The 13,171-nt window shown below is 36.5% G+C and overlaps 1 protein-coding gene across 1 annotated transcript in view; it reads left to right on the plus strand.

Annotated features, from left to right (window-relative positions):
* Positions 1-2,202: 2,202 nt before the first annotated feature.
* The window catches only part of Virma (vir like m6A methyltransferase associated), a 65,611-nt gene continuing 54,642 nt past the window's right edge, over positions 2,203-13,171 (plus strand). The window contains exons 1-2 of the mRNA XM_026383403.2: positions 2,203-2,276; positions 12,554-12,669. Of these exons, the coding sequence (XP_026239188.1) occupies positions 2,214-2,276; positions 12,554-12,669 (179 nt within the window). The 5' untranslated portion in view covers positions 2,203-2,213. The remainder of the gene's footprint in view (positions 2,277-12,553; positions 12,670-13,171) is intronic.

Below are 13,171 nucleotides of genomic sequence, written 5' to 3' on the forward strand. Positions count from 1 at the left end.
GGTCTTAAACACCCTGCAGGAGAGCATAGCCTAACAGAACTGTCCTACATGGACATTTAAAAGGAAAAACATTGTTTTTTAAAAAATAAAACTTATCATACATACTTGTGTCAGCCCTACCAAAATTAAGCTGGACGCTATAAAGGTAGGGTTGTGTTAGAGTGCCCAATAATAAGAATGATAAAAGTCACAAATTTGTCCCAAGTTAATTTGAGTCTGATTTCATAGGTATACAAATCTTCCCAACCTCCTATATTGATAAACTTGATCTGTTTTTTTCCTGATAAAATTATGAATTGTGGGCTGCGGCTGGAGCTCAGTGCTAAAGTGCTCACTTGGCATACGTGAGGCACTGGGTTTGATCCTCAGCACCACATAAAAATAAAATAAAGGTATTGTGACCACGTACAACTGAAAAATACATATTTAAAAAAAAACTATGTGTTATGGTCCTCATGGTTTTTAGAGAATGGCTAAAATACTAATCGTTTTTGTGCTAATTGTTTACAAAAAAGTAATGCTTTGCTGTCTTTATTGTTGTCTTAGCATGATGTATGTATGCCTTTTCCACTCACCTGCCAGCTGCCACTGTGGATCTCTGGACTGTCCTGATGCTGAATGCCTTTAACTCTTCAGAGAACAAGGACTTTGGGTTACTTCACCCACTTTCAGCATGAACTACCTTGGAGATGTGGTTGCCCACTTTCCATAGAAATGGAAGCTATAAATAGACAGTGGGGAAATGTAACAGGGGTTGCATTTGATGCTTTGACTGTATCCCTTGTGGCTTTGAAACTTATATGTTTTTTTTCTATTTCCCAGCCTTCTTCTCCCTGACATTCTCCTCCCTGATCTTCTTCTTGACGATCTCTCTTTCCTAATCTCATTTTCTCTGAATCACCTCTTTTAAAAAAAACCTCTTCCTGCTGATGTGCAGAATCACAGCCTTTGGGACAGGAGTCCTCTGCATTTCTCCTTTGCTAACAAAGCAATATACCTTCTTTTTCCTTTTTCTCAAAAAAAAAAAAAAAAAGTCAAAGCATTTGAAGCCCTTTTGTTCTTGTTCACTGCAAATCCCTCCATCTCAGTTCTGTAATCATTCAATGTACTTTATAATTTTATGGTACATATGCCCCTCAAATTTTATATTATTTTCCATTTTTTACAAAACTGTGTAAGTGCTATTTTACACAGTTTCTCAATAGGTAGTGGGGTTTGAACCAGAGCCTCACACATGCTATATAAGCACCGCTGCTGCTGAGCCACATCTTCTGGCTTTTAGACTATCCACATTAGAAGACACAGATTTGTTCATTCTTTACGCCTGCTATATACTCTACACCTCCTTGTACTTATTTCTTGTGTAGCAGTGGCAATTAGGTTTTCAGCTTTTGTGCAAGTATGAAATGTATATGAACATTCTCATATTTCTAGGCATTTTTGGGATGTGCGCTAGATTTTCCATAAAAGAGGGGTATGTAATTTTACTTGCTATTTCCTTAGTGCTCTACCAGAGGCCTATGCCAATTTACGTGATGAAACCAGCTGTGTGCAGTTCCAGCTGCTCCAATACTCTTCAGTACATGACAGTCTTTTCACTGACCACCTTTTCATATTATTCATGACATTTTCACTTCCACAATTCTTTGAATTTTATTTCAATGAATCCTCACAATCATCTTATGGGTTACGTATTATTCTTCACATTTTACAGGTAAGAAAACAAAAGAGTCTCCATTTGCTGAAACAACACTTTCTTCTAAAAAATAATGCTTTACTTTGCAACTTCGCTCACTGCATCTCCAGATGCTAGAAAGATTGCTTTGGGGACGATATAGGAGGCCGGTCCTCCAGAGCTGGTAATGCTCCCTCCTCGAGCCTTTCAAAGCCTTCTCCACCCACCCCTCCCGGAGGTCGTCGTGGCTCCGTAGCGCTACAGAACCACAAGGTTTGGACCACTGGATACACCGTAGTCTCCTCCCCCTCCTCCCCGCTCTGTCCCCCACTGGGCGTTCAGAGGGCGCCCTTCGCCGCGCTGGAGAAGGCGGGGTCGGCCGCTTCAGGCAGCAAGGAGCTTTGGGATAGGCCGAGGCTTGAAGCGCAGGGGCTCTGATCACCGGAAGTGCTTCCGTTTCTCCCTCTCCTGAGCTGCAGTCTCCGAAGTTGGAGCGCTGCCCCGGAAGTCCTCCCCCTGTCCTCCGCCCGCGGCAAACATGGCGGTGGACTCAGCGATGGAGCTGCTATTTTTAGACACTTTTAAACATCCAAGCGCTGAGGTAAGGCTTGGCCACTTGTTTCCGACCCTACTCCTCGACTTGAGGACTTTCACAAAAAAATCGTTAGCGTCCTAGATTTTTTGCTCCTACCGATTGTCGCTTTAATTCCTCGCGCACACACACCCCATCCCCCAGCTTGGGTGTGAGCTCTGCGTCTGAGGGAGGGGGCGGCAGAGCCTTCTTTGCCTTGCTTTAACTTGCATCCCCCTCCGCGGCGTCTTGCTGCAGTTGGCTGCTTTGCTGGCATTACTTTTTAGTGTTATTATGTTTTTCTGTCAACTTTGGGCCTTGAGAAGGGTCGAGGTTCTCAGGTAACCTCTCTGGGTGCAGGAGGTGTCTTGGGCAGCTGGTCGCTGACCGTAGTGCGGGAGTCTGAGCAGCTCCCTCGGGCTCTGTGGTTCCCGAGTTAACGACGTTTCTGAATTCCTTCGGCTAGATTCTTCTAATGGAAGTTTTGCCACACTTTGGGCTCAGGATTGTAGTGTTCTCCAGTTTGTCATGAAACTTTAATAGTTCGAAGGAGGTTTCACCCATTAGGACATGAGATGCGTACAACCTCTTTGCGTGGAGACTATTTCGAAGTAGGAAGAATTGAGGGAATCGTAGTCAGAATTATTTTCAGCAAGCAAATGAATTGTCGTTTTGAGGGGCGAGGGCACAGTGTTGTATAGCAATCTTTCTGTACCAAATTATTTACGGGTTCTTGAACGTGTGATATTTGAATATAGCTAGTTAACTGCAGGTTTCTGAAAGCCGGTCGAAAATGAACTTTAACGAAGTCCAAAGAGAAATTGGCGTGTATGTGTGAGTCTGTGTCTGAGAGAGAGTGCGCGAGAGCGCGCGCGCGCAAACTTCCTCTTCTGTCTTAATGTAAACTTAAATCATTTTAGAGAATTGTTCTTTCTTCGAAGATTTTTTTTTTTTCCTTTCTGGTACTGGGAATTGAACTCTGGAGCGCTGTACGATTGAGCTACATCCCCAGTCCTTTTTATTTTGAGACAAGATGTCTCTAAGTTGCTCAGAATGACCTCAAACTTGTGATCCTACTTCCTCAGCTTCTCCAATAGCTAGAATTACAGGCGTGAGCCACCAAACCCAGCTAGACTATTTCTTCTGTTTTTATTAAGAGTGTGTTCTTGTATCAAGCTCCAAGAAGTTAGCTAGAGTCTCTTATTCTTGGTTGTATTTCCAGTGCTACAACAGTATCTAGAAAAATGTAGGTGCTCAATAAATGTTTGAGTGCAAAATGTTTAAAATGAATAGTCTTTGTTTTGTGAAATAGTGATGATATGGGAAGTGGTTAATTCTTTGATATTTTATTTATTTATTTAAAATTTTGTTGTTGATGGACCTTATTTCTATTCATTTATTTATATGTGGTGCTGAGAATCAAACCCAATGCCTCACACATGTGAAGCAAGCACTCTATTACCAAGCCACAACCCCAACCCAATTATCTTTTATTTTAATGAATGATTTATAGGTCAGTAAAAGTCAAAAGTTTGGGTACTTTGGGTTATTATATCTTACTGACAGTGAAATAATATTTGGCCTTACATTCCATGTGGGTCAGTTGGCATGGTTTGTTTAATGACGGCTGTATTCCGACTGTAATTCCAGCTAAGTTTTAGAAAACCCACATGGCAGCAATAGTTGTAGCAGAAGCTGTCATATACAGACGTAGAAAGTAGGTAAATATTTGAAGAAAGCATATGGTGAATTAGTCCTATACTGTTCTAGTTTAGGAAAACTGGCATTCATTCATTCATTCATTATTTAATGGATTATTCTTTCTTTCATTCTTAGACGAACATTGAAGGCCATGAGAAGACAGGGCATGTAGTAAATGCCATCTTCTGGGAATGACTGGGAAAGCTTTAGTAGAGGTCACATTTGAACCAAGTCTTGAAAGAAAAATTTATGGGAGCTAAGCTTTTTTTTGGGGGGCTGGGGATGTGGTTCAAGTGGTAGCACGCTCGCCTGGCATGCGTGCGGCCCGGGTTCGATCCTCAGCACCACATACAAACAAAGATGTTGTGTCTGCCGAAAACTAAAAAAATAAATATTAAAATTCTGTATAGTGGGATTGAATCTAGAAGTGCTTTACCACAGAGCTATATCCCTAGCCCCTTTTTATTTTGAAACAGGATCTTGCTAAGTTGCTTTAGGGCCTTTCTAAGTTGCTGAGGCTAGTCTTGAACTTGTGATCCTCCTGAATCCCTGGGGTTACAGGTGTGTGCCCTATGCCTGGTAGAGATAAGAAATCTTGTTCTCAAATGTTTCTTCTCAAAAAATTTAGAACCAACTTGGTTTTGGGGATGTAGAACTGTATGTAGTCCCAGTTACTTGGGAGAGTGAGAGCATGGGTAACATAGTGATATACCACACACACAAAAAAAGTTTAACTGAACTGTAGATTAGCTCCACAAAATTATCATTCAAGTTAGAATGTGACAAAGTGCATAAAGAGGCACAATGGTGATTTCTTAGAGTTTATCATCTTTTTAAAAAATGCTTTTCATTATTGGACGTATTAGAATTCTAGTTTATAATAACTTCCTTTGTGGATATTAAGGCTGCATGATTTCAGAAGGGAGAGATACTCTTCTTTTGAGAGTATTAAGAAAGACTTCATCTAGGCATTTACCATATGAACTTGGTCTTTGGTGGAAAGGTATGTACCGCAGCTATAGTTAGGAAAGGATAGTATTTTACTGGAATAGTCATTTGTTCAGGTGTGCTCAAGTAAGTGGCACCTGAGGGGCAGTTTGAAGCCAGATCATTGAGCTCCTTGAATGTTCAATGAAGGAGCATAGATCTGTTGTACAAGTGGAAAGTTTTTGAGCAGGCAAATTATATGGTTAGTGAACTATATTAGGGAGATTAATTGATCAGTAATACCTAAAATTGTTCAAAGAAAACAGGTGTCAAATTCAGGAAGAAAAAAATAAGGCATAATGAAAGGTTGACTTAGCAGATGGGAATTAATGCTTGTTAGCCTTTATTGAATACTCCCTGCCCCCCTTCCTCCAGTGTTGGAGTTTGAACCCAGGGGCACTTTACCACTGAGCTACATCCCTAACCCTTTTTTATTTTATTTTGAGACAGGGTCTTGGTAAGTTGCCTGGATGGAGCTGAAACTTGCCATCTTTTTGCCTCAGCCACCCAAGTACCTGAGATTGCAGGCATGCATCACTTTGCCTGGCTGAATACTTTCTTTGAGTGAGGCAGTATATTGGTTATTTATTAATTTTTTTCTTTTAGATATACACGACAGTAGAGTATGTTTTGACATATATATATATATACATGGAGTATAACTCATTCATGTAGTTGAACGTGATGTGGAGTTTCACTGGTTGTGTATTCATGTATAAACGTAGGAAAGTTATATTCAGTTCGTTCTACTATCTTTCCTATTGTGTGTTGGTTATTTAAATAAATTATCTCTGATTTTTCCATCCATTTTGAAAAGGTAGTTTATCTTCATGAAATACAGAAATGGAGCCCGAGAGGTGAGATGTCTTTCCTAAAATGGCATAACTAGCTTAAGATACACCAGCATGCATTTTCCTGCCATGGTATACTCTGACCCAGTGATACTAAATAGGAAGGAATACATATAAGATACATTTTGGATATAATTTTTAACTACACATATTCAGTAGGATGGAAGCTGAATATTGTAGTTAAATGATAGAATTTTAGTTTTAGAGACTAGGGAACTGGTGGGGCTGTTGATAGTGAATTTGATGGGAAAAAGATAATTTTAGCTTTTATTTTTTTAGATTTTTGTATTGTAGTGCTGCAGATCAAACATAGGGCCTCATACATACTAGGCAAGTGCTGTACCATTGAGCTCTGTATCCATGCCTGGTAATTTTATTTATTAATTAAAAAATTTTTTTTCAGTTGTAGTTGGACACATACCTTTATTTCATTTATTTATTTTTATGTGGTGCTGAGGATTAAACCCAGTGCCTCGAAAATGTTAGGCAAGCAATCTACTGCTGAGCTACAACACCAGCCTGATAATTTTAGTTTTTTGTGTGTTTAGTAGTAAGCCAGATTTGCCCAGTAGGAAGTTGGGAATCTATTTAGAAACTATTTATGAAAAATACCTTTTTTTTTTTTTTTGTATTGATGATTGAACCCAGAGGTGCTTTATCACTGAGCTACATCCGAGCCCTTTTATTTTGAGACAGGGTCTCACCAAGTTGCTTAGGACCTCACTAAGTTTCCAAGACTGGCCTGGAGTTTGCAATCCTTCCAATTTGGGCTCCTGAATTACTGGGATTACAGGCATGTGTGACTGCAGCTGGCTTATGAAAAATACTTTTGAAAGTGAGGGTACAGTTCCAGGAGGGGCAATATAAGTAAAAATAAAACAAAATCTATTGTCTGTTCTCAGAGGGATTTGTAATCTGCTAGGGAAGTTAAACTTTTAATTTACCTTAAAGGGATATGAGTGGTGCAAAGTGAATTACAAATTATGTTTGTGGTTTGTATGATACTCTTATAAAAATGAAAAAAATAAATATTTTAGTAAATTTAAATTTCATTCTAGAAAAATTAGAAAATGCTGAAAAGCTATGCTTTCATAGTATCACCTTTCTTAGTGACAACTGTCATTAATACTATTTGCTCATTCTGTATCTTTATGTATTTTGCAATAATCCCCTTTTTATTACATAAGGAAGTTTTAAACATTTATAAGGCCAATCCTCTTGGTTTCAGAAGATAAGCAGTTAAATTTATTAACAGACTTTGATGATGGGGAAATAATATTCCAATAAATGAATAAAACATTTAACATTGCAAATCAAGAATACAAGGTAGAGCTGGGATATAGCTCAGTTGGTAGATCGTGCTTGCCTTGGCATGCACAAGGCCCTGGGTTCAATCCCCAGTACCACACACACATACACACACACACACACAAAAAAAAAAAAAAAAACAAGGTAAAACTAAAATTAACATAACATATATCTGAAAAATTGTTTAAAGTCAGATTTAAGTAGGACTAGCTGGTAAACAAGTATATGAGTAGAGAGATGCTATATTTTGATATTCCTGTTGATATGATGTAAATTCCTTTCTTTCTCCCCCACACCTATTATAGTCAGTATTAGAATTTTATAGGTGTAATCAATGGTTTTCTTTATATTAATATTTTCCAAATCTTCTAGTGAATATGATTATGCTTAAACATATGAACCCACTACCTACATTAATGTTCCAGTACTGTTTGTGGTTTCTGTTTTCACCTGTGTTGTGCATCCTTGTACATCGAGAAATTTGCATATATATCACTTAAAAAGTAAACTTCACTTAAAAAAATTTTCTTTTTTTGACTATGTCATACATGTATGAGGTACAAATTCAAAAGGTACAAAAGAGTATTCAGTAAAATATTTAAAATTGGATGTATAATATTTATGTAAATAGTAATGTTATTATTTATTTACTAAGTTCTCATACATTTCGATTTCTGGCTTTATAAACAGTGTTGTGATATTCTTGGGCCTAAATTATTTTATACATCTTTACTTCTTTATTATTACTTTTCAGAGTAGAATGGTTGGGTTAAAATATAGTCTTGGGGAGGTGGTCAGTGCTGGAAAGTTCTTTGTAATGATCATTTTAAAGTTTATGAAACTAATTTGTAACTCCTCTGCGTTAGTGATAGAAACAGATAAGATAGCTAAGGGAGAGGGTAGAAAGAGAAGACAAGGTAGTTCTAGAGATAAGGAGCTGTAGATAGCTATGCTGTGATCTTTAAATGCACAATAACTCCTATGGATAAATGTGTCTTAGTCATAGAATCTGACCAGTCTCTTCTTCACATTTCTGTTACCTGACTGATCATAAACCTTCCATGATTTCCTATTGTCATCCTGCTTGTATTTTTTATAACCCTCTAAGAACAATTTGATCCCCTTTAAGCACCTATTAAAAGTTCTTCATTCATTAAAAAAATATGCCAGACATTGTGAATATACAGTAACTGAGACTTGGTTCTCATCTCCTTGCAACATATATTTTAATGAGGAGAGTTAAAAGAGTCAATTACAATTCAGTTTGATAAGGGACTTTGGGTACACAAGGGAGAAGTGCTTAACTAGGCTTGATCAACTTTTCTCTTGAAAGTTATAATCCCAGCTGCTCCAGAGGCTGACACAGGAGGATCACAAGTTTGAGGCCAACCTCTGCAAGTTGTGAGACCCTGTCTTGGGCTTGGGATGTAGCTAAGTGGTAGAGTACCCTTGGGTTCAGTCTCCAGTAAAGAAAAGAAAGTTGACATCTACAGGGAGTTGGGGCAGAGGGGTATCAGAAGGTTCTAAACCAGGAGAACAGCATAAATGAATGCATGAAGTTGAAAAAGAGCATGGTATGCTAGGGGTATAAGTTTGGAGTGATTAAGAAGCCAATCTTATCTATAAGACCTAGGAATTTGGCTTGGCTATAGGAAAGAGCAGGGGGATGATGTATTTATAATTTAGGGAGAACATGTTGCAGTAGGAGAATGGGTTGGAGGGGAGCAAGAAAAAAAGCACAAAACCAGCTAGTTTGTTTGTTTGCTAAAAAGGACTGTTTATTAACAAACATAATGGAAATTTATAGAGGAGCTAGAAGTAATATATTTGTAAGAACAGGTCTATACCATTATTAAGGTATAAAAGACTCCTATGATTTAAAATAAAGAGAAGCCCCATAGAAAAAAGTCTATAAAATATTTGAGCAGATAATTCACAAAAGCAGAAACAAAAGTCAGTATATGGAAAATATTATTACTTAATAGTAATTAAATAAGATTATTAAAAGTAACAAGTAATAACATTTATTACCTCTCAAATTGGATATATTTTTTTTAAATATTGTAATTCCTACAATGGTTCTGAATGTTGAATGTACACATGCTCATATCCAGAGAATCTAAACTGATAAATTTAGAGTATGTGAAGCTCCTATGGAAAGTGAATATATGATCTATATTCCAAAATTCCATTCATATCCTTTGATCAAGCAATTTCATTTCTAGGAATGAGTCCTAAATAAACAATCATTGATATACTAAAGATTTTTCTATAATGATGCCCACTAAGCAATTATTTATTTATTTAATTATTTAATTTATGTATAACAGCCGAATGCATTACAATTCTTATTACATATATAGAGCTTAATTCTTCATATCTCTGGTTGTATACATAGTATACTCACACCAATTTGTGTCTTCATACCCAAAGGACTTAAAAACTGCATACTACAGGGACACAGCCACATCAATGTTTATAGCAGCACAATTCGAAATAGCTAAATTGTGGAACCCACCTAGATTCCCTTCAATAGATGAATGGATAAACAAATGTGGCATATATACACAATGGAATATTACTCAGCAATAAAAGAGAATAAAATCATGGCATTTGCAGGTAAATGGATGGAGTTAAAGAAGATAATGCTAAGTGAAGTTAGCCAATCCCAAAAAACCAAATGTTTTCTTTGATATAAAGAAGCTGATTCATAGTGGGATAGGGAGAGGGAGCATGGGAGGAATAGATGAACTCTAGATAGGGCAGAGAGGTGGGAGGGGAGGGGAGAGAGCATGGGGTAGTTAATGATGGTTGAATATGATGATCATTATTTTCCAAAATACATGTATGAAGGATTGTTCTTGATATAATTCAGATTAGAGTGATGTAGTCATAGAATTAAAGGAATGACAACAGGAATGAAGGGAATATAGATACGAGAGCTATTTAGAATATAATCACTAGGGGGCTGGGATTGTAGCTTAGTGGTAGAGCACTTGCCTAGCATGTGTGAGGCACTGGGTTCAATTCTCAGCACCACATAAAAATAAATAAATAAAATAAAGGTATTGTCTCTATCTACAACTAAAAATATTTTTAAAAAGAATGTAATCACTAGGAATTGGTGTTTGAATGAATGGATGATTTAGATGAGAATGAGAAACAAAAGGATAATTTCTTGGGCATTGTGTGGATAATAGTGCCATCACTAATGTAGGAGAGTTAGGTTTTGGAATTGCTGCGTTTTTGGTGCCTGAGGGACATTCAGGGGATACAGATATGAAGTTGCCTTCTGGCTGTGGATGAATTATTTCATGTAATTCTGATGGTTGTGCTCAGCTACTTTGCCCTACATTCCTTTCTCATTTTGCTCTCTAGGCATGGTGAACTATGCTTGCAATTTCTTGAACCTTCCAAGTTCTTCTTTACATTCTTTTGTACATGCTTTCTTTCTCCTTTTGCCAAGAAAGCTCTCTCTTCCACTGATTCTTGTTTTCTTAGAAGACTTACTTAACTTAGGTACAGCTTCTTTGGGGATACCTTCCCTGACACATCTTTTCTTCCCCCAAAAATGGTTGCTCAAAATCTGAGCTAGGTAAGTACCCTTCTGAGTTTTTAAAGCATCTTGTCTGTACTGTTTGTATCATGGCATTTTCTCTATTTTCTGAAGTAAGTTGTTTTATATTTCTTTTATATAAAAGGAATGTGATTTTTTTTTCAGTTATAGGTGGACACAATATCTTTATTTTATTTGTATGTGGTGCTAGGAATTGAACCCAGTGCTTCCACACATGGTAGGCGAGCACTATTCCTCTGAGCCACAGCCCCAACCCCTTGAATGTAGTATTAGTTGACTGTATAAGGTATAATCATAATAATTGGGATACAAGATCAGCTCTAACAAAAAACAAACGTAATAGTAGCTTTACATAAAATAGGATTTCTCTTTCAGTAATCTAGTTGAAAATAACCGAGGGCCCATAAAACGGTTCTACAGTGTTGGGGACCCAGCCTTTCCATCTGTATCATTTGCTATCATTTATAACGTTGCCTGTATTGTCCATAATAGCTCATTATAATGTCTATATTCTAGACCATTGGAAGAAAAAGTGGAAGACAGGTCCAAAAGTCTGAACCTTCTCTTTAAGGGCATGACCCAGAATTGCTTACATCATTTTCATTTATATCAAGGAATTTAATAGTCACATGTTCACATTTGCATCTTGGGAATCTGGGAAATAGCCTTTGGTTCACTTATGCCCAGCTAAAATTTCTCTAGAAGAGGAGGAAAGTGGATATTGGAGAATAATTAGCAGTTAGTCTCACTTTAAGTTTATCCCATTTATTTTATTCCAATGAGAGTTTGAAGTACATTTGAATAATGAACATATTACTGGCAGATTTCTATGCCTATATATTATAATTTCCAAGTTTAAAATGCAAAATTAGGAAGTCATCTGTTACATTTCCAGGGAAGCCTAACCTGAACATGTTGTTCCTTTGGTCTGTTATGGTAGGCATGATATTCTTTGCAGCTTCAAGACCTAGCCTTTCCAAATGCAAATAACGTGAACCTATGGTGAACTTTAACCACTAAATAAAATGATGGTTGATTGAAATGCTAGGAAAAAATGATGAAAAATATTCCAAATCAATGTGAATTTTTTTTATTGATCACAGAGTTGCATTTTTATAATAAAAATATTACATAGGGATAAGTATATAGTAAATATAATTTATGTTGTCCATTTAATTTTTTGTGTGTGTGTGAGTTCCTCAGCTATTCAGTATCTAAATGGTTTTTCTGATCCTTTGAATTATTTAGTATGTAAAATTTAGCAGAGTAAGCTAATTAAGTATAGATCTGCAACCTTTTAACCAGAAATTCAAAAATTCAGAAATTAAAAGTTTTAAGTATTATTTTTGCAAATAATAAAACCTTGAAACTGTCCTGAATTAATTTAGCTATCCAATCTAATTTGAACCAATATTATACTAGTTTTAATCTTTATTTAGTGTGAATGTTGATACATATTGCTTTAGAAATATTGATGTTTTGATTATAAGATATTGATGTCTCAGAAGCTGCTGGAATTCTTAGGTAATATGTAGTATTTGTATCATATACCTTTCTAAAAATTCAAAAAGTCAGGATTTTGAAAGGCAACTGGCTCCAAAAGTTTCATTTAAGAGATTGTGAACTATATTGATCTAAGCAAAATATCAGCAGAGAGATAATGCACTGCAGAAAATGTTATATTAAGTGAAAGACTTAACAGGTGCATTTTATCATCAGCCATTAAAAATGATTTATACATCATTGTAAAATATTTAATGATATGGTTATTTTAAGGTTATTTGTGATGCTTTGAATGAAAATAATTAAAAGATGAGCATATTTTGAATTGGGAAGCATTGTTTTGCTTACAATGTGTCTCTTCTTTCCCTCCTTTTTTAAAGCAAAGTTCTCATATAGATGTGGTTCGTTTTCCATGTGTGGTTTATATTAATGAAGTTCGAGTCATACCCCCAGGAGTGAGAGCCCATAGTAGTCTGCCTGACAATAGAGCATATGGGTAAGTTACTCTCTTTGCAAAACTTTTTTTTTTTTTTAAACTAAAGAATGTCTTAGAAACTTATTCTTGTGGGAATGGGTGTGTGTTTGTGTGTGGGGACTGGGGTGCTGAGGGATCAAATCCTGGCCCTCACTGTGAGTGCTAGGCTCGTGCTTTATCACTGAGCTACATCCCAGTCCCTGAAATAACTTCTTTTTCTTTTTTTTTTTTAATTTGTTCTTTGTAGTTATACATGATAGTAGAGTCAATTTTGACATATTTGTACAAATATGGAGTTTATCTTATTCTAATTTTTGGATCCCAGTCTTATGGATGTACATGATGTTGAGACTCACTGTGGTTGAAACTTAAGTGCAGAATTTTAAGGTACTATTTTGCAAATAATAAAATGTTGAAACTTTATGGTCACTTTGCATTGTAATTAACTCTTAAGTTTTCTTTATAATGCTTTTATCATCATAAACTTGAAAGGAGGAATTATTTGACCTAAGTAGTAGGTAAG

This window comes from Urocitellus parryii, chromosome 7 (genome assembly GCF_045843805.1).
Source record: "Urocitellus parryii isolate mUroPar1 chromosome 7, mUroPar1.hap1, whole genome shotgun sequence".
NCBI lineage: Eukaryota > Metazoa > Chordata > Mammalia > Rodentia > Sciuridae > Urocitellus > Urocitellus parryii.